Source organism: Phaenicophaeus curvirostris, chromosome 8 (assembly GCF_032191515.1).
Source record: "Phaenicophaeus curvirostris isolate KB17595 chromosome 8, BPBGC_Pcur_1.0, whole genome shotgun sequence".
NCBI lineage: Eukaryota > Metazoa > Chordata > Aves > Cuculiformes > Cuculidae > Phaenicophaeus > Phaenicophaeus curvirostris.
Window position 1 is genome coordinate 322,829 of NC_091399.1, and position 20,841 is coordinate 343,669.

At 40.4% G+C, this 20,841-nt stretch overlaps 1 protein-coding gene across 1 annotated transcript in view; it reads left to right on the forward strand.

The window, feature by feature from the left end:
- Positions 1–20,841, forward strand: part of LOC138723155 (mesoderm induction early response protein 1) — a 38,292-nt gene that overhangs the window by 2,717 nt on the left and 14,734 nt on the right. Inside the window, exons 2-4 of the mRNA XM_069862042.1 lie at positions 11,831–11,855; positions 13,381–13,526; positions 18,260–18,427. Coding sequence (XP_069718143.1) covers positions 11,831–11,855; positions 13,381–13,526; positions 18,260–18,427 — 339 coding nt within the window. The remainder of the gene's footprint in view (positions 1–11,830; positions 11,856–13,380; positions 13,527–18,259; positions 18,428–20,841) is intronic.

Here is a 20,841-nt window from a genome sequence, read left to right on the forward strand (position 1 = left end):
ATGAGCTCAAGCGTTGTGAATGTTGCCATTTCATACGTTAAGCTGATTATTTTGTCTTTGTGGGGGAGTGAATGTGGTGCATGCGCATTTTTTTCCCAAATAAGAGTATTTTGATATCTCTTGAGAAGAAAAGATTTTTGACTGAAAAGCTTGATTAGTAGTTGAAAGGGAATGGTTTTTGTTTATTCAGCCATTCTAAGGTTTGAATACAATGTAAGTGAGAATGAGATCTTCTGATTCTGAAAACTTAAAAGAGCTGGGGTCAGGCTTGTGTTGAAAAGAGAGGCAGTTAAATACCTATGGTGACTTCCAGAAGTGCTGAGTTCCTGCTGTTGCTTATTTTGTCCATGATAGGATGCACCACTCAGGTTGCAACACACATTTGCCAGGGTGCTAAACAGACAAAACTAATGGAAAAATGATGTGGAGCTGTGTTGATTTGTGGTTGTTTTTTGTTTGTTTGGGTTTTTTGTTTGTTTTTTTTAGTAACTTGCTGATTTGCTGAAGAATAGTAGGAGGACTGATACGTGGTGTTTTGATGGGCATAGCTTGGTTTAAATTTCAAGCTGATTTTCATTATGGGTTATGGAGGGGGGTGGACAATAGCTGAGGTGGTTTAACAGCTCCTGGCTGCCAGAAAGAGGAGATCCCTCTCCTGCTTTTGTGTCAGTGCTCCCTGAACTACTTCTGTGGGTAGATTCAGCTCACTAGCTTAGAAAGAAGTAAAAGGTTTCCTGCAAAGTGACCCGTTGTATCAGTTAATGGAAAGATCCAACAGGCACTGGAACTGGTGTGAGGGATAACATGGGGCAGCAGAACCAGTCATGGGGATAATGTATTCCTCCTTCCAAAATTGTCAAACACTGAGACTGACTCTGCTTCACCTCAGACACTATCCTTGTCTGGCACAGCTCTGTCTGGTTACCGTTCCTGGGAAGTACAGTCCTGTTTCTCCCAGCTCTCGGACAGGTAGTTGACCATCTTCTTGCCAGCTCCTGGTGTTTCTTGCCCTTCAGCAGGGTCCTTCAGCTTTCTGACCTGCTGGAATAAGAACTTCAGTTTTTCCTTCTTCGGAGTGAATTTCTGTGGGGTTAAAAAATTTGAATTGGCTTCCTAAGGTGTCAGTCAAGTGTGGGAAGAGGCAGGAGCATGCATGTCTTGGAGAGGAGCAAAACTGCTTCTGGTATCTCTGGATGGTTAAACTGACTCAGCCTGATTTCTTTGAACGCACTTTAATGTTGCTTGGATTTCTGGGATTTTAGTTGCTTTTAACCAGAAAATCAGTTTATTGATATTGTGCAGCACTGCTTTTATAAGTCATCTTTAAATTCATAGCATCTGGTAAAAGTTTTTTTTCTGAGTGTTCTGCTTCTTTTCAGTTGAAGAGTTTTGAACTTTGTGAATTTAACTGAATTCTAGATTTCATATGCAGCTTCAAACAACTTCAGGACAATATAAATAAATTTAAGAAATAAATGATCTACTAACTGCTTCTAATAACCTTTTTTTTTTTTTGCATTCCTAGTCTTTGTATTTTTATTAAGCTACACTATTACTTTAAAACAATATGCATAAATATGTAATGGCCTCCCTTGTAGAAGCAGTAGTAAAGGTAACACAGTCACTAATGTGTTTGCAGATTGAGATGTTTTAATCGTCACGGCAGACAGAGCTTGTGAGTAATGCCTGCATGGAAAATTAGGTCAAAATAGATTAAATCAAGGTTTCCTGATGACTGATCTAAATCATGATTAAAATTGGTGATTCACATCAGTCCATCCTGTTGAGCACAATTTTTTCTTCTCATTTGATCTTGGCTTTAACTGTCTTTTTGTTTGTTGGTTTGTTTCATTTTGGAGCAGTTTTTGTAGAGTACTTCAGACAGGGGTCTGTGAACCAAATGTAGATCAGGGAATTTGGTTTTCTCGCTTCCTTGGTGGGAATATAAACTCCAAAGTGGTTGTAGCCACTGCCTATATTCCCTCAGTTTTTCTGACAAGGTATTGAAAGGAAAACAATAGCATTTAGCATTCTGCATTTCTAATCTCGGACAAGAGGGCTGGTTTGTTGTTTGGGTTTAGGTTTTTTGTCAGTCATAATAGAAGAGTTCTGTGGACTTTTTTGTGTCTGGTAGAATATTGGTGTTTGCAGGCTTAGTGCTTGGGACTTAAAGTTCATTCTAATACAGCAGGGGGATTTTAGACAGACATCGGAATTGTTCTGAAGCTCAGTTTCATTTTGAGTTTTTATTGTGGCCGGAAGCCCTAGTCTGTGTTAATATTTCACTACTAATCCATTTGTGTCACAAGTTGTGCATAAGAACATTTTCTTGTGGTACTTGGCTTAGGACTGTATCTGCTTTCATCTGAAATCCTATGGTAGGATATGATCGTTCCATAGGACTTCCGATTTTTCTTATCAAGAAATTTCAGACTATTACAAGAAATTGAGGCTGATGTTCATTTCTATTACAAAGTATAACAACAAATAGGAACTGTCCAGTTGAAAATGCATGCTTCAGATAAGACAGAGGTGGCATTGTGATTAACTGTTGCGGTCATGCTCCAGTGTTCAGTCACTCTAGTTCAGAAGTCTAAGGGGTGATCAGAAGCTGCTCTGACAGTTTTGGGTCCTTGTCATCTGTCTGTCCTGCTGTGTCCTTCCCATGGACTTCAAGGTACTGTTTTCTCTAGCCAGAGGCTGCTCCCTCTATAGCAAGCGTGGCAGAAGGGGAAGGATGGCATTGTCACTCCTTGGAAACCTTTAAGTTTGTACAGATTTGCTTTGGGTGCACCTTGGCTCTGTTGCCCCTGCTGTGTCACGAGAACCTCTGACGGAGGTTTAGAGCAGATAGCAGGCTGGAGAAAGCTAAATCCCCCCCCAAGGAGAGTTGTCACCTGCCATCCTTCAGTGTTTTACATTTACCCTGAATTGATCACTGCTTTTTTTTTTTTTTTGGAAAAGTAGTAGCTGCTACTTTTGTTAGAGGTGCAGTTGAGATACCTTTCTGTTTAAGAATTTTTACCAATATTTACATTATGGAAGATGTCCCCAAGTGATACTGTGACTTCAATGACAGAACTGACTTAAAAAGGCTACTTAAAGGCTGCAGTTTGCTTCCCCTCAGGTGTGCTGCTGCAGATTGAGAAAGCCATGTTGCAAACCAAATGTCTAAAAGATCCATGTTAACAGTATCCCCTGTGAAATACTGTGTATCTGCTTCTCCTTTCCAGTCTTTTCTTGGTGAAAAGATATAGGTAAGTTGATACTGGGCAGATTCAGCTGCTTTAAAAGCCACATCAGGCACTCTGAAACCCATCAGGCAGTTTCCCTAGAAAAGCTCAGGCCAAATTTTTTTAGTTCTTCTTTTTAATGAGATAGTAATAAACAGAACCAAACCTTGCACAATATTTTTCTCAGAAGAAGCAGGAGGGGAGAGGGCAGTAGGCAAGTAAGTAGTTTTTCAGGGCTACCTACAGAATCTCAAACCTCAAGATTATGAGATAATATGAGGTGGAAGGGGCCTCAGGCGATCTCTGGTCCAACCTTCTGCTCACAGCAGAGTCTAATCTGAGGTCTGACCAGCTTGCTCAGGGCTTTGTCCAGTCTGGTCTTGAAAACCTCCAAGGAAAGGTTCTGGGCAGCCTGTTCTAATGCTTCACTGTCCTCACAGTGGGGGAAAAGTTGTCTTTTTTAACTCATAAGTGGAATCAAGACTAGGAAGGGAATGGCCAAGTCAGGGGGCCTTTGCTTAGATGTACACATTTATGATCTATGAGTTGCAACATTGCAATCTGAAATACAAGAATTTTCTCGTTTAGCAAGCAAACTAAAAAAAAAGTGAAAATCTATGTATATAAAGGCTCCATTCTGTGTGCACAAGGGCTTGGATGTCACTGTAGTTTTAACTGTAGAGATGTTCACGTGTGAACCATTAATGAGGGGCTGCAGTAATTTTTTTCCCTTGCTTCAATATGTTGCTTTTTTTTTTCCCCGAGGTACAAACGAGGCAAACAGTTCTCTGACACATTGGTTACTGTGATATACAACACAGGGAGAGAGGGGTAGGCTGGAACTGTAAGCCTTCCACTGAAATACCTGTTTATGAAAAGGAACGCGTGCCCTCTTGAGTAAGGGATGTTCTTCGCCATTTTAAACAGTCCTTTTCTCCTGGCCATCATTTAGCTTAGCCAACTGGAGAGTTTATTACATGGCTGCAACAGTTACTTCTGAAGATTTCAGTAGTTCTGGCATAAGTCTTAAAATATTTTTTTGAGTTGATGATCTCCTTTTCTCAGTTTAATCTACAGGGTTAGTGTTGAAGTCTTGTGCATTCGAAACTTCATTTTTCATGCAGTCTTCCAGTATTATTCATATAACTGTATATCTGCATTTTGGGAATAAATGTGTGTTGTTATGAACAGAATGCATGTTGTTATACTACTTGTAAAGCCATAGTTTGCTTTTAATTAGTCTGCTTAGTGAAATGTAGCTTTAGTGATACTGAAGCCAGATACATGTATGCTTGTGAGGTAATTACACCTACCCTCTACCCACTGCTGTGCTTCATTCTTTGTGCTGTTCTATAATAGGTGACATTGCTACATTTTAAGGTTTGTTTGGCAATTAAAGTTTTCTGTGTGCTAGATGATGTTAAAGCAAGCCACTGTGGCCCAGAAATTAACTGTTATTTTTCTGTAACAGAGTTCAAGAGATGTGAGCATCTACTTGATGAATTTGTCAGGCTTATTGCTATCAATGTAGACACAGTTAAAGTTTGGTATTTGACTGTTTTAGGCTGTAAGAGCTATTAAAGATAACTGAGTAAATTTGAGTAGGATGTCTACTTGTCACTGTCTTGTAGAGACTGCAGATACTGCTGATCTTAAGATCTTTCATTATTAATTGATTGTGTTAAGCAGCATGAAAGATGCTAGCCATTACAACGGTAATTTTGTAAATGGAAGTGAAACTGTGTAGTGTCCTGTCAGTTCTGTTCAGGAGTTTTGTAGGAGAAATGTAAGAAGAGAAAAGTCAGTGCATTACTTACACCAAAATGTGAAAGCTGCGAATCGCATTGCAGTCCAAGCAGCTATGAAACATTGGAGTAAGACATGAAAATCTCCTACCAGACTGGAGAAATGGGCATTGCCTGGAAGCATACCTCTGCTTCTGAAGCGCAGTGGTTTCAAAAACAAGCTGTTGAAAATGGATATTTCCAGAAGACTGTTGACATTAAATAAACCTCTCATGATGCCAATTCAGTTTTACTGTTTAACTTCTATCATAAATTACAGTAATACAGACATCCTGAATTCCAGTGAGTTTTTGTTGTCAGAGTAACACTGTAGGTCTAAGTGTTTTTCTGTGTCTGATATGTGTCTACCAGGTTCATCACTTGACAGTCTAAAGGTGTCTGAAACACAGACTGACCAACTGCAGTTCGTTTATTCCTATATTCCTACTCTGGAGAATGTACTGTATATGGTCTTTTGGCTTGGTTATTGAAAATGCCTACTCTGCATGTATCTCCCAAGACTCCTAAAAATGCTTATGAAGTAAAAACAGTGGCAGATTCTTTTAGTGCCACCCAAGCCTGATGTGTTGTTGCTCAGTGTCTTTTCTTTTTCTCTGTACCATTAAGTTTGTTTTCTTCCTATCTCAGAAGTTTTATTTCCTTCTAGTTAGACATCTGACACATTAACAAATGTGCTCAACAGTGTCTCCATACGGGAGGATTCTCTTTGTCACTTCAGATCTCCATAGTTGCCCATGAGTTAGGAGTTCGTGAGTGATTTTTCATTCTTTTGAACCCACAACATTCACTGCTACCTTTCCTGACAGAGCTGCATATAGAACAGTTTGTGTGTGTCAGCCCGTATATTGTCAGTGTCCCATAGTTTTTCTGTACTGGATCGTGGTTACCATTATCTCTTTATAAGTAGCAGCATTTTGTTCCCCTGAGTGCACTTGAGGCAAAAAAGTGCTTTGCACCTCCCTGTGAATTGCTGCTGCAAAAAATGAAAAGCCACTGCAGAACAGGGTGTCCCTTTCCAGAGGAATTGCCGCTTTATTGACATACCATAGCCTAGGACTTAAGATTTGAATATACCAATGTAGCCATATGATCTTTAACTACTGCCAGAAAATTTTCTTAAGCAAATGCCCTCAAAGCTATCTGTTCCACTCTAGCCAGTCAGGATCACTTGGAGGCAAGGAAATAGTACTGAATAATTGAAAATTGCACTAATTGTCTTGAAATAACTCTAATCGTAGGATGCTCTTCCACCTCATGTGTAATGCTCACAGATTGTCACGGGAAGGGTTACTCCTCATATTCTGCCACACACCCTCTCCATGGCTTGTGCTCTAGATTGTTTGCAGCATGTCTGGCAGTTGAAGGGGCACAAGGTGAAGCGCTCTGGTTCACCAATAGGATGGAAAACTAGTGTTAGTTTTCTTTGAGATTTGTGCACCGAACCAGCACCTGCTGCAGCTTCCCAGTTGCTGGATCTGGCGCAAGTGGCAGAAGCACATGGAGCAGTGGGAAGAGGTCAGACCCCTACTTTGGGCAGCAACTGGCCATTAATATAGATGAGTTGCAATGTGACACTGCATCTAGCTAGAAATAGAAGGCAGAAAATGATTGACAGTGCATCACTGAGACTAGAAACGCAAGAAATGCAGAGATGGTAATCCACAAACTGGGACAGTCTAGGTAGATACAATAGTCAAAGTTTCAAAGAAAGGAACGTAGACAGGAGGCTGTTCTAGAAGTTGCCTATGAAGTCTGTAGCAAAGGATGAACTAGAACTTCTCAAGGAATGTATCCATTCTGTGGGGTGGCCTGAAATGGACTTGATGTTTCTGGAGGTGATTGGTTTTTTTGCAGATATTCTGATTTGGGATTTGTATCTTTTTAATTCTGTAGACCAGGATGGAGTTTTTTGGAGTTTTTTAGAAGTCACGGTGGTCATTTAAGGCCAGGTTTGATGGGGCTTTGTACAGCCTGGTCTACTGGAAGGTGTCCTTGTTCATGGCAGGGTGAGTGGAGCTGGATGATCTTTAAGGTCCCTTCCAACCCAAACCATTCATTTCATGATTCTGAACTCTCAAGGTATTGCAGTATTTTAGCAGTGCTTTTGGAGCTGTGGAGGAGGTGATTTTTTCAGCAGTGTTTCAAGCCTGTAGGGAAGGCCGTTTACTTGCTTGAACTGTCACTCCTTCTCCAGACTAGTTCAGATCACTGGAAGCTGGGCTTTGTTTCTTAAATTGTGCTTGACTTTTATGAGATCTATTTATGCCTCACTACATGTCCACACTCAAGAGGAAAATGCTTCGTTGTGGCAGGCTCCATTGCATTATCTGTTGGAGTGTTTAGCTACGCAGTTGTTGAAGTTGGAAGGGACATCTGGAGATAATCAAGACCAACCCATTGCTCAAAGCAGGGTGATACAGAGTGGTTTGCAAGGACTTCTTGCCAGTCTGATTTTGTATACCTCCAGTGCAGACACCACAGCCTCTCTGGGCAGTGTGTTCACATCATCACTCTTAAAGTGAACAAAGATTTCCCTTATGTTTAAATGTATTTCAGTTTGTGCCCATTGACTCTTGTGACTGGATGCCATTGAGAAGAGACTGGCTTAGTCATCTGTGTGCCTTTACATCAGATACTTGTCTACATGGATCAGATCCAGATGAGTGGCAGTGCTCTTATCTGCTGCATCCAGCACTCCACCCGATGTCATGTCAGGCAGCCTGTTCCATTTTTCAGGTCCCTGGTGAAGATGTTGGATACCTTCAATTCTTGGGCTCTGCCTCCAGCTGGATTTTGCCACTTGTCACAATCCTTTGAGTTTTCCATTCCAGCCAGTTTTCCATTCACATTCGTGTTTGTTCAGGTTTGCTTCATCAGTTTGTCTGAGGGTGTTAAGGGAAATGGCATGGAAAGCCTTGCTTAAGTGAAGACAAGCAGCATCCGCTGCATTCCCTTCATCCATCATGCCAGTCCTCTCATCGAGGAAGGCTCTTGGGCTGGTCAGGCATAATTTCCCTTTTGTAAATCCATACTGACTATTATCATCACCATCTTGTTCTTCATGTTTGCTCCATCACCTGCCTGGGGGTAGGGGGTCAGGTGGACAGGTGGCCCAGCCAGTAGTTGTCTGGATCCTTGTCCTTGAAGAGGGGAATGATACCTTTTCCATCCTGAAAACTTCTAGTGGGATTGAAACAACAGACTCCAAGATTTGTAGATTGTATATAAATCGAATAAAAATCTATGCATGTGCACGTGTACATAAAACCATGCAAAGTGTGTATGAATTCAAAGGATGCTTCAGGGCAGAGGTTAGAGCAGACCTTGTTCTGCTTGTTGATGATTTCAACACAGGAAACTTGCTCTTCTGAATTGAGGCGGGGAGTTGATTGTTCCCCTTTGCCCAAGGCTCATCTACCAGGAGGTGGCCTGCAGGGGTGTCTGGCTGTTGGCAAATCCTTAGCAGGGGATGAAAGCAAAGCTGTGCTTTTGGGTTAAATTCTCCCTGCCATGAGAGCAGAGCTGTTGCTGTTAAACCAGGCTCCATTTTGTTTGCTTGAACTTGTGCTATTCTTAAGTCACAGTAAAGTGAACGATGCCTTTCCCTCAGAACCCCTTTCTGTCTGATGGCGCTGTAGGAAAAGCAGAGTCTCAGCTTTGTTTGCTTTCCCATAAGTGCGCTTGTCTTTTGAGTCACAGTTATTTTTCTGGACACAAGTATAATTGTACCATGAGCCTCTTCTTACTGACCACCCTGTTTTCTTCAGTTTTAGAGGCCTAGCTCCCTAATGCTCCTGTTACCCTCGTTTATATGCTTGGTTTTCTTCATTCTTTTCTTTCTGGCTTGAGGCCTTTCCTCAGAGCTTTCCTTCTGGGGTGAAGCAGCTCAATCAGCAAGGAAGGGCTGCACCTTCCCCATGTGCAGGCCAGCCAGAAATCCCCTGTGGATTACCACTGCAAAGTCGTGGTAACTAGCCCTACTGGTCTATGAATGCATAAACCATTTGCCAGCTGAGACACACCCCACCCCCCCCCCAAATACCTCTGTTACATCAGAAAATAACCAGGGAGGCATTATATAGCCTTAACAATAGTCTTAGTGATGGGTTAGAGAGAAACTGGCCGTGTGTAAGTGCAGGTAGTATCTTGCAAAGAGGGGGGTTTGTTAGCAGGAGGGTTTACTTGTGTGAAGGCTTTCCAGTTAATAGTGCATTTTAATGGTTGGGCAGAAAGAACGGTTTTAAGATGGCATTTGCAGAATTTCTTGTTTACCGAGTAACATGTTTTATCCCTCAGATTTTCTTCAGGGCTTTCTAGGACATTAAATCCAGCTCTCTGCTCCTACGAGGGCAGTCAGTTCTGGGATGATCTTCAGTCATAAGTCATGGCAATACTTTTTCCCTTATGTTTACCAGCCCTGGCTCTGTTTTCCTCTTTCTATCCAGGAGCCACTCGGTATTCAGGTCACTTGGATTTAGAGAGAGCAGTCGATGTTGTAATGATGAGTCAGTATTTGAGTGTTATGGATAACTGGGTGTGAAGTATTCTGATAGTCCTGCAAAGTGCACCGATACTGCTGTACTAGGTCAGTGCTTTATTAAAGAGAACCCTAGATTCCAGGGGCCTTTGCATGAGGATGAGGTCTCCGTAGCTTGCTTCCTGGTCTCGGATGAGGCTGGACATATTTGAGGGGACCCCATAGACTGGCAGAGGCTGCCGTGTAATGAGGCTGGAAAAGCTGCCCTCTCCCTTATAATATGGAGCACAGCGTCCCTGCACTGCCCTGGTGAATCGCTCCCTGTTCCTGGTTTGTGTTTGCTAGATTGTTGCAGTTAATACCAGCAGTTTATGTTTCTCATATGCCCTCTTTGGGTCATAAAGGCTCCTCTTTGTTAGGGATGGCTATCATCTGTATTTGCAATGCTCGTTTCTTTTCTGCTTGTTATGAAAGAATTACTAAGGCTTAGTCTTGATTTTAAAACGTTCTAAGGTACATCTGAATGTTGTCTATCTTTCTCTTATTTTCACCTTGCACTGCACATGCAGCGTTGTCTCTCCATTCTCAGCACTGTCTGCCAGAAGGAAACCATTTGAATTGGTTTGATTTCACACCTATGATTGCTATGAGGAATATGCTAAGACTTTGTTAATTCACACTAGTATTTGTGTACTACCTGTTATGAATTAGCTAGGTTTACAAGCTTATGAGGCAAATAAAACACACTAAATAGAGGTCTGCCATTGCTTGCTGATTTTGACACTCCACTTTTGCTCAGCGTATGTTAGTAATACTCCACACTGGAATTTGGTATGGTAATCTTTGCAGAGAACTGTTAAACTGTAGTCATCAGTGAAACTCCCCATGTCCTTGTACAACATTTTGCAAAAGTGGCTTTCCTGCTTAACACACTTCATGTGAGTTTCAGTCCGCTTGGTTGTGCAGATAACATGTCTTGTGCCTTTTTGGTGTAGTACAGCTTTTTAGAGCTAATTCTGCCTAAAAAGAGATATTTATTACAAGTCAGCAGAGATATTGTACGTAAACTGAAAACATATTTGAATGTTGATAAGTATGGGAAAACAGACTGCAGGGGCTCCACCTGAAGACAGTTTATATATTCTATATTTGCTTTAGGCTGTACAATGTTAGGAGAGAAAATCTTCTTGTCTATCATATTTCTATCCACCCTTCAGGCAAATACTGAACATGTGTTTTTACATCTGTACACTGCTTTCTGCTTGAGACAGGCAAATATATTTTGAGTTTTCGTTTGCACATTGTAGACTCTCGTAAAAAGTCGGACAGGTAAGTGAGTATTGGTCAGTGATTCCTAAGAAGACATATTTCTTCTAACTTTTAAGAGCTGCTAATATAAAAGAACTTTAAAATTACACAGATTTTTTTTTTTAATTTTGTTTTTTTTACTTTGCTGCATACATGGGCTGGGTGTTTTGGGTGGAAGTGGCTTGTGCAAGTGACTGCTTTGCCTTATGAGATGAAGGAAAATGCTTTAGAAAATCTTGGAATAATAGTACAAGTTTTTACTTGAATTTAAATTTACCTGTTTCTAACTGGTGTCTAGATGCAAGTATCTATCATGAATGTGCACATCGAAGTTTTCTAAATTATTTCTTGGCTAAATGCAGGCAGTTTTCCTGAAGACCGCATTGTATATTGTATGTTGTATATTATATAAGGTAGCAGGGAAAAGGGTACTGCAACTCTCTGGCAGTAAAAAGTCAGTCTTCCTGACTTGGAAAAAACCCATTTCATCAGGTCTGTTCCTGAAAACAGCTGAAATGTGGAAAAGGGGATTTAGTACATGGAATTAGAACAGAGCTGGATCTGTTAAAAACTAACCTATCACTACTGTCAGTTTTCAGTTTTGTATCACCATAAAGGAAGGATTGGAAATTATCAGAGAGATGGAGAGAAGGTAGCATTGCCCCCACCTGGCAATAGTGCTGGTTTATGCAAGACTAACCTGCTGGTGGAACTGTAATGCTATTTTCAGAATAAATTGTTTTGCTTTATTTTATACATTCATCAACTCAATTATTGCATCACAAAATGGGCATTTCTTCCAATTATTCCTGCTGAAATAGTGCAGCAATATTGATACATAAAGGAGGAAATGCATTCTATTTCTCTTACATTACCCCAGCATGTTCGTGGTTCTTTACTTGTAAATATATTACTTGCAGTGGCTTGCTTTGTGTCAGATGAATTACAGAATTGAGTTTGTACAGATTCAACATAAAAAGAATAATTTCCTGTGTTTTCTTTTTTAGCCTTCTATTGAGTCTTCAAGTCCAGGTAAATATTTTTAATATTTCCTAAATATTGTGAGGGAAGAGGGCACTCTACAAAAACTGGTTTTGCTGGTCTCTTCCGGTTGGTAATCTAAGGACATCATTGATGGATAGGCTGGTGGCAGTACTGGTTTAAATAGTCACTGCTTTCTTCCAATTTGAGTTTCCAAATACACTGGGGAAATAAAATTTGCAAAAGCTGCATGAACACATGTTGGGGAACGCTCACGTCATGAAGAGCACAATGGGAGTGAGTGCTGGGTGTGGAGGGGACAGCTTTACCCAGCAGTACAACTTCCGTCGCTCCAGGCATGGCAACCCACTGGTGTTAGTGTTAAATAGAGTCAAAAGTTAAGGCACTGTACGCTCTCAATTAATAGATATGCTGTTGATGTATGTTTTTGTGCGTAATAGTATCAAGACCAAAAGCAACAGGAAAAGCAGTAATTGTTTTTTAACTCATTGAATTACTAAAAATGAGGGGGTTTGTGACTTCTGCTTTTAAGGCTGGTTATTTTCTGATATCCCAGTATCCCAGAGCTACTGGCTATCTCACAGTCAGCCTAAGAGTAAGTTATGAATATCTGGGGTTTTGTTCACTTTGGTACCACTGTACTTAGTGTTACTTATTTCCAAGATTTTTGGCATCCTACTAGTGGAAAAGCTTTCCAATCCTTACTGCCCTTGTCTCTTGAGCTCTTATTCCCTTCAGAGAAACAGCCAATTGCTTTACCACTTCCAACTACAAAGTGTACTTAACCCTTACAGTCAACCAGCTTCCTCTTGTGCCCTTAGCGTGGGTACGATCTTCAGGCTTTGGAAAATGAAATTTAAATTGTCCATGGAGACAAGTGGAAAAATGTTACTGGGGTTAGGATTAGGAATCAAGTATTGCTGAATTACATAAAAATGCTGCATCTGCCAAACCATTCATCCATTCATTTATTTTTCATTGTCATAAAATGCAACCAGACTTCTTTACAAAGAACTGTGAAAAAACTTCCTGGGGAAAAATAACTAAGGATTCTGCATCATAAGTAAAATCTGCATACCCACGAAGCTTACTTTTAAGTTTAAATTTTTGAAAAGTCATTAGACTGTCTTTCTAATTGTAAGCAAGAAAGCTTGCAAATTATCAAGGAAGCAACTGCCCTCAGTATTTCTGCTCCCAGCAGAACTCTTGATTCAGACAGGTTTATTATTATTTAGGAATTAAGTCTCCAAAACCTGAACATTTTACAAACATTTAACTAGGAGCCCAATGTCCAGATACAGAGCACTTGAGAGCTGACTGGTTAAACAGTGTCTCTTGGTTCTTTTTTTCCATGATCTCCTACCACCAAAAGGACAACTTTCACTGTCCGCCGAATGATGAGGTTGGCTTTCCCTAAGATAAATTATTGAGGGATTTTGAAGATCTTTTAATTTCTCTGTACAATTTGAATATTAAAATGTCACCAAAATAAAAAAAATAAAGTCTGTGAGGCCATGATCTAACTAAAAACATTCTTTAAAATGTTTTCTATCAGGAGGTTCAGCAACATCTGATGACCATGAATTTGATCCATCAGCTGATATGCTGGTGCATGACTTTGATGATGAACGGACATTAGAAGAGGAGGAAATGATGGAAGGAGAAACAAACTTCAGTTCTGAAATAGAGGATCTTAACAGGGTAGGTAGCCTTAAGCAGTTATAAAACATAACCACAGCCCACAGTTTCACACAAAACATACAGGTTATTTCCCTTATATTTGAAATTTTTAAAAGAACACCTCTAAAACACTAATAGACAAATAATTTAGTTGGGGGAAAGGGGCTGAGCTAAATTTGCAGTTCGCAAAAGTTGCGGAAAGGAAACTGGTACATAAATAGTTAATAATGTATCACACTGTGCTTTTTAGTTTCTTTTTGCGTATATGTGCTGGTAGAGGATTTGCATTTTAAAGCTAATGTAAGTTTAAGTACGCTCTGGCAAAACTTGCACATTCCAGTGTTATTATTTTCTAAAGCACTTGGTTAGTGCAAATAAATATTGATTTTTAAAAAAAAAATTCCAGAATTTTACATTTCTTTTGCATTTTTATACAAACATTTGAGCTCTTCTTTTAAATGGAGGTGCAGGTGAAATGATTGGCTAGAAGCAAAGAGTTGTCAGCAGAGCTGGGGTCAGAACTCAATTATTGTTAGTAGTGATAAATAAACCTTAAAATGTATGTCGTCTGAAATAATTGCATATAAGCTTTGTTTGGCATTTTGAGGTTATGCTGTCACTTATGTATTGTCTTAAATTACTTCTCAGACAGGAATAATATTCTTAAACTACAAACTAGGTCTATTATAAATGCAAAGTAATTTAAAGACTGACTGTGGCCTCATGAAAAGGCATCCAGAACAGGTGATTCTCAAATGCATATTTGATGTACAAATCCTACTTAGTGTAAGTGATTATGCCAATATGACTTTAAATTAATTTAATGCATTTAAACTCCATTTTGGGTGTAAATGATAATTTCTTTCTCGTAATTTCAAGTTTGATATTAAATGCTAAACATGAAGATAAATAAATAGTTTGTGAATCTAAATATGCTTCATCTAGATTAAATGAGAAATGGAGCTTCACATGTATGTCATCTGTTTTTTCAGTTGAAAATATCTTTTTTCTCCTCATATTTTCTGTGGAGTCAACATCTGGTTGTGTAGTTTTGTCACCCCATTACAGTGCTTTGCTTATAACTGTATTTCAGCCATCAATTTATTCCCTCACGTCTTGTTTGTCAGGGCTGCAGTTTTATAATTTTGACATGTTCCAGCTATTTTTATGGTCAGGACGGTGAGCAACCTCAGATTCCTATCGCTCCCTGGGTGAGTCTACGCAGGATGCTTTTACAGGCTGTCAGAGAATCTTTTGGTATGTTTGTACATGTGTTGCAGGCAGGGCTTTTGCAGAGTTCCAGGTGCTTCCATGCAAGCAGGGTCTTGATAGTGACTTGTGGTTTCTTCTAGTTGTGGGGTAGCAGGTTGCACATCAGGGTTTACTTTTATCTCTTTTTTTCATTCATGGATGATAAACAATCTAAATCTCAAAGCTAACGTCAAGACGAGTACTTCCCTGTCTTTTTCTTTACCCCAACATTTACATGTACTATCTCCGATTTCCCCCAGACTGTGAGTGTGGCTGGTTTATGAGTTCAGCTCCTTTGGAGACAAGGTGGCAGTCAGGTTATGCAAAAGAGTTTTTGAACCTTGATAATTTAATTCCTGACTGTCATAAAAAGTGCTCCTTCCTCTGAGGGTGAGGAACTTTCCTACTTGTTGGTTGAAGCTAGTGGACCTGTAATGTGTCAGTACTTGAGGTTGAACAGCATCCTGCATTTGTCTGTGCAAGCACATGTGTGCATTTATGTTGAAGTGGCAGTAGCATTTGTGTGTCTAGAGACCCAAAGTCACCCTCTGCTGCTCTAGGATAGGGAAAAAATACTATTCCCTGAGAACAAAGCAGTACTTGAAGGGAACAGAAATACTGAATTTGGTGGGTCTCAGTGATATTTCATGAAAGCTAAGAGTGTTTCCTGCCCAGGAAAGCTGTCTGCGAAGTGGTGCAACAGGCTGTCCTTGATCGTTTCCAGACATGTACTCAGTAATGCTATTTTCCTTCATAAGAGCATTTATACCAGTTCTGGCCAAGGCCTGGCTAACCAGTATTCCTTCTTCAGCAGCCCAAGAGACAGTGCTCATGGAGGTGTGCCTGGGATGAGGCACGTCTCTTGATGTTCTGGGCATACCCTGACACTGTGGTTTTCCAAAGCAGAGGAATCTTGGCAGCATCATTTTGGTAGTAGCAAACTCCATTCATAGTCTGTCATGGAAATAATAAATAACCAGTCCCCAGCAAGATGTAGAACTTAGCTTCCCACTACTCTTAGCTAAGGTGACTGTACAGAGCATGGGCTGGAGGGAGTGTGACATGGAGGGTTTGGCGGGTGTGAGGCCTGGTTCTTCAGCTTTGTGCTTCAGCTTTGTCTGTGGGCACAGCACTGCTGGGTGGTGTGCACTGGCTTCCTGGGTGCCTCTAGGAAGTGGTGAGCATTGCCAGGATTCTGTGTGGTGCCTCCTTGCATTCCTTACAGGTTTCTAAGCCTTCTTCTCCCTCCCTTTTTCCATTTGTTGTTCCATATAATTGCTTTTTTTCTCCTTTTGGTTCTCCCTTTTCCAGGGAGGGCTTTTGAGTTCTGTTAGGGTTACGCACCAGCATCCTCTTGTCTCTAAGTGAGAGAACTATACGTGGAAGCATGCAGTGTTTCTCCCAAATACTCTTCCAGCTTCTAGCAGAGTGCAATTAAGTCACATATGAAAAAGATGTTGTCTTTTTGTCTGCAATGCCTGTCAGTCTTATTTTTCCTCCTCCCATGGATTTGTCCGTTTTGATTTTTAACCTCTCTAAACTTAGTGTCCATGAGGCTTAGGGCAGTGTTGCACAGTTCATTTAGTGTGAGAAGCAGGTTTGGTTTTTCAGACCTATTTTGTGTTCATTTCAGTGGTTGCCCCTGAGCTCTTCAATTAGAGGAGTGTACAGTCATTTATATTTACCTTCTTTATGCTGCTTACGGTACAGTTTTCTGTTAAATCACTTCCCCTCACTTTACCTCTACTCTGGACGCATGAGTTATAATCCATTCCTTGTTATTAAACGTCTTCTACCTAAGAAATTTCTCTGTCTTTGATAATTCTTACCTTTCCTGTCTTTTCAAAATCCTGAAATATGATAATACAGAAATAATTATTCGTATTTTAGCCTGGAGAGTTGCTGGCCCTTGGGGCTTTCGGAATTGTAATGGTACACTATTGGAAGTTAAGAGGCTCTGCCTAAGGAAAATGTTGTAAATACCGTATCACTTTCCTAGATAACACTGGATAGTGTGCCTTTTACATAGTTCACACATACCTGAAATTGTAGTAAAAATTATTTTTAATTCTCAGTCTGTACATACAAATGGGATAGTGGGGAGGAGCGCTAAGTAAAGTGTGTATTACTTTCCAAAATGTGCTGGAGAACACGTGTTTGGCATTATGAATAGGATTGTTCTGTTAGCTGTACTGTCAGGTTTTAATGAAGATCACGGTCCTGTCATATTGTCTGTGTCAGTAAAACATTGGTTCCGCACTTCTAAGAGTTCTTGCCATGACATGATATGACATACAGCAGAGATGTACACTGCAGACTAAGAAGAAATATTCAGAGGGGGCAGACATCTCTAAGTAGTCAACAAAGCGTTTGCTCTTGTGAGAGAGATGTTTTTAAAACGCTCTCTGAAAGTTTCTGCTCCAAAAAATCTCATCAGGGTTGCCATATACTGCCCTGGGGGCTGGATACTGAGGTATTAATAGCACTAAAGTAAGTGATTTGCAGACCTGGCAATTCATTTTTATTAATAAAGTGAATGCAATTGATAGCAGCTTGGGAGCCACTGAATTTGAGAACCGACTGTATCATTTAAGTGACTCTTCAGAGTGGACTAGCATTCCAAATATAAGGACTTTTAAATGTGCACATATTTTAGCAGATTTGTCTCCAACTGTGGATGGTTTTCTGAGACAGATGGCTTAAAATGTGTATGGTTCTGTAAAGGTTGCTAGTATCTTTACCTGGATATCAGGTGAACCTGAATGTAAGGTGATACTTTGACCCTGTCCAACCTCTCATTTTTGTTTTGCCTGGAAGGGGGAGAGGCACAGAGACACACAGAGGTCTGTTTTGTCAAAGCCAGGATTGTAGAATTGTGTGGAATTGTCCCTGTAGCACAACTCCCCAAATGAAGATTAAGCTCCACATTCAAGACAGGTACTGTGTGTTCTGGCCCTTGTTCTGCCGAATTCTTGGAGACAAGAAAATCAAAAATCAATGCCTTGCACTAGGGCAAGTTTCCGCCTGCAAAACTGTCAGTATGTTAGCTGTTTGGGTGAAGCAATTGCTGCTGACACACATTTTATCTTTTTTTCCATGAATATGTACAAAGTACTGTAATTTGTTCAGGTAGTGTTTGGGTGTTAAGGGTAATACCAACCAGAACTGTTCCAATGAGGATTGTGTTCGCTCTGTGAACTGGGGGGGGGTATGATGTAACCATGGCAGCGCTCGTGTTTCCCTTTAAGAAATCATTGGTACATGAGGTCTGCTGTAAATTAACGAAGGATTGGGAAATAGAAGACTACACATTTTTCTTAGGGGCCAAAACTACTAATTTTGACTGTCCATTCATTTTGGAGTGGCCATTCTTTGCATACATGATCATCATCTGTCTGGTTTTGCTGTGTTACAGTTAAAGTGTACACCTTTAGGCTGCAGAATGGATGTGGGATGTGAAATAGTTTTGTTAATACCTCAAACTTTGTTTGGATGTTTATCAGGAAAGTGATATGCCAATCCAGGAGCTGCTTAGCCGTTATGGCTATGATGGTACCATTCCTCTCCAAGAAGATGAAGATGATGAAGATGATGAAGAGGAAGAGGAGGAGGGAGATGATGATGATGATGTTGATAACGATGACAACAGTGGCTGTAGCGGTGAGAACAAAGTAAGTTTGCACTACTTGAAAACTCATTTCATACTGCTGCTCTGTGCTAGACAGCCACTCAAGATGTCAAATCATTGCAGAAGTAATTAATAATATAGTTGATTTCAGATGCTTTGTGTACTAATCTCTAATGTTTACTTTTAATTGCCCATCTGTGTTTCTTTTCATTGCTCTTATTTTTGTCTGTATCATTCCAAACTGTTGTTGAGGCAAATTAGAGTACATGTGTACATATAACATCATGTCAGAAGGGATTATAATTGTCTTTCGGAATAGTCTGACTTCCAAACTAATGTTTTAAATGCCTGAAGGCACCTTTGTTGTCCTGGTTTCAACTGGAATAGAATTAATTTTCTTTCTCTAGTAGCTGGGGTAGTGCTGTGTTTTGTATTGGGGAATGAAAATAGTGTTGGTAATGCACTGATGTTTTTAGTGGTTACTGAGCAGTTACAGACTTTTCAGCTTCTCATACTGGGCTGGGGGGTGCACAGAGAACTGGGAGAGAGGGCACAGCCAGGAGACCTGACCCAAACTGGCCAGAGGGAAATTCCACACCATATGGCATCAAGCTCAGTGTATAAACTGCAGGATTTGGCTGGGGGGCTGCAGTTGCTCAGGGACAGGATCTGTCAGCAGGTGGTGAGCAATTGTGTTGTGCATCACTCGGTTTGTATGTTCTGTTATCATTGTTACCTCTCTCTTCTGCAGTTCTATTAAACTATCTCAACCCACAACTTTCACTTTTTTTTCCATTCTCCCCTCCTTCCCTCTGTGAGAGGCAGGGATTGAGTAAGCGGCTGCATGGGGCTTAGTTGCTGCCTGGGGTTAAACCACTACATTTATAGGTATGGCTGATCACTTGTTCCAAGATGAAAAGCTGATCTATTGAAACTCAACAGTGAAGTTTGGGATTGAATTAAATGTGTCTCTGAGCACTGGAGATTGCTGCAGGTTTCCTAGCTTTAGCATTTTAAATTGTATTTTCTCAGCCTGGCAGTCTTGGTAGTACTTAAATTATTAACTGAGTCTGATGCTTCAAATATCTTTGCAAAATGTATAGTTTTGAACTTAGCTTTTTTAAAATCCTGCTCTGTGTGCTCTTAAAGTAAATGTCCTGATTTTAGAGTCTTTTCTACTTGTGTATGTCATACGTATTTGTAACAATCCTGTCCTGTCATGGGAACAGCTCTAAGTTCTCCACTACTGGTGCCATTCAGAGTTGTATCCTGAATTCCATTAAAATATGAAACCATTTGAATGTTCAGTAACAAAAAAGCTTAGGCATTAATGGAGGTCATGTTACTTAATCTGGCTTTAGAAAGGATGCATCTTGTTCTTTGATATCTTACCCATTTTAGAATCTCTGGAATGTGACACAGGGATGAGGAGTGATATATCTGATACAGAAAATCTTGGGATTTACAAACTCCTTTGACAGATGCTGTAAAAGTTTGCTATTTGTATGAGTTGAATAGTTCAAAAAGAAATAAAAGTACATAGTTCTGTTATGTCAGAAAAGGTTCAAGAAGCTGGAGAGGGGGAGAAACTTTAATAACATGAAATACGCAGAATTAAAATAAGCCACAGAAGTGTTTTATTTTGTTGTACTTGGTGGTGTTCCCAAAGTCTTGCTTTCTTCTTGAGTCCTTGTTTCTTGATTGCTTCCTGACACAGCTTCCATCTCCTGTGTTCTCACGACCTCCTCTGTAGTCTTCAGTTCTGTTACCCGGTGATTTAAGATACTGTCTATCTTTTTTCTTAAATGGATGAAATCTCAGTGTTTGTCACTGCTGTCAGCAGCAAGAGGAGCCATCATTGTCCCTCTGTTGGGCACGAACACTTCCTAGCACGCTGTGGAAGCAAGTGCATTCCTGCCCATTGGCAGTGGTGGTTCCCAGTCCAGCACCGTAAACGCAGCCCGTGGGTTAACCTGATTGCAGGCTCCGTGCTGTGGCTGAATTGGATGAACACGTTCTCATATTCCACATGTTTCAATAGGGTGGGAGCAAGGGTGGTGGGGAGGACTGGGCACAAAGAGAGGTGGGTAACCTGCTATGATTGTTTGCCTTGGGTCACAAGAATGAGAGCTCTGAAATGCTTGCATGCTCTTAGCAGAGAGGCAGTAAAATACATCTGCGGGGGTGGAATGATTTTATAAATCATTCAGGCTTTCTCTGGAAGCTTTCCGCAGCTTATTTAGCTATACTGCACTTAGCTATTCTCTATTTTTAATCTGCTTTAAGCTGCACATGTGATAATACTCTGGCTGCTGGTAAAGGTACAAACATGTGCTGTGCCTAATGCTGCTGTGTTAGAACTAGCAAGTGTAAGTGCTTGCAACGTAGTCATAGAGCACATAAAGCATAGTGACAACATGCATTGAAATAGAAGGTACTAATACTTTTTTTACCTTT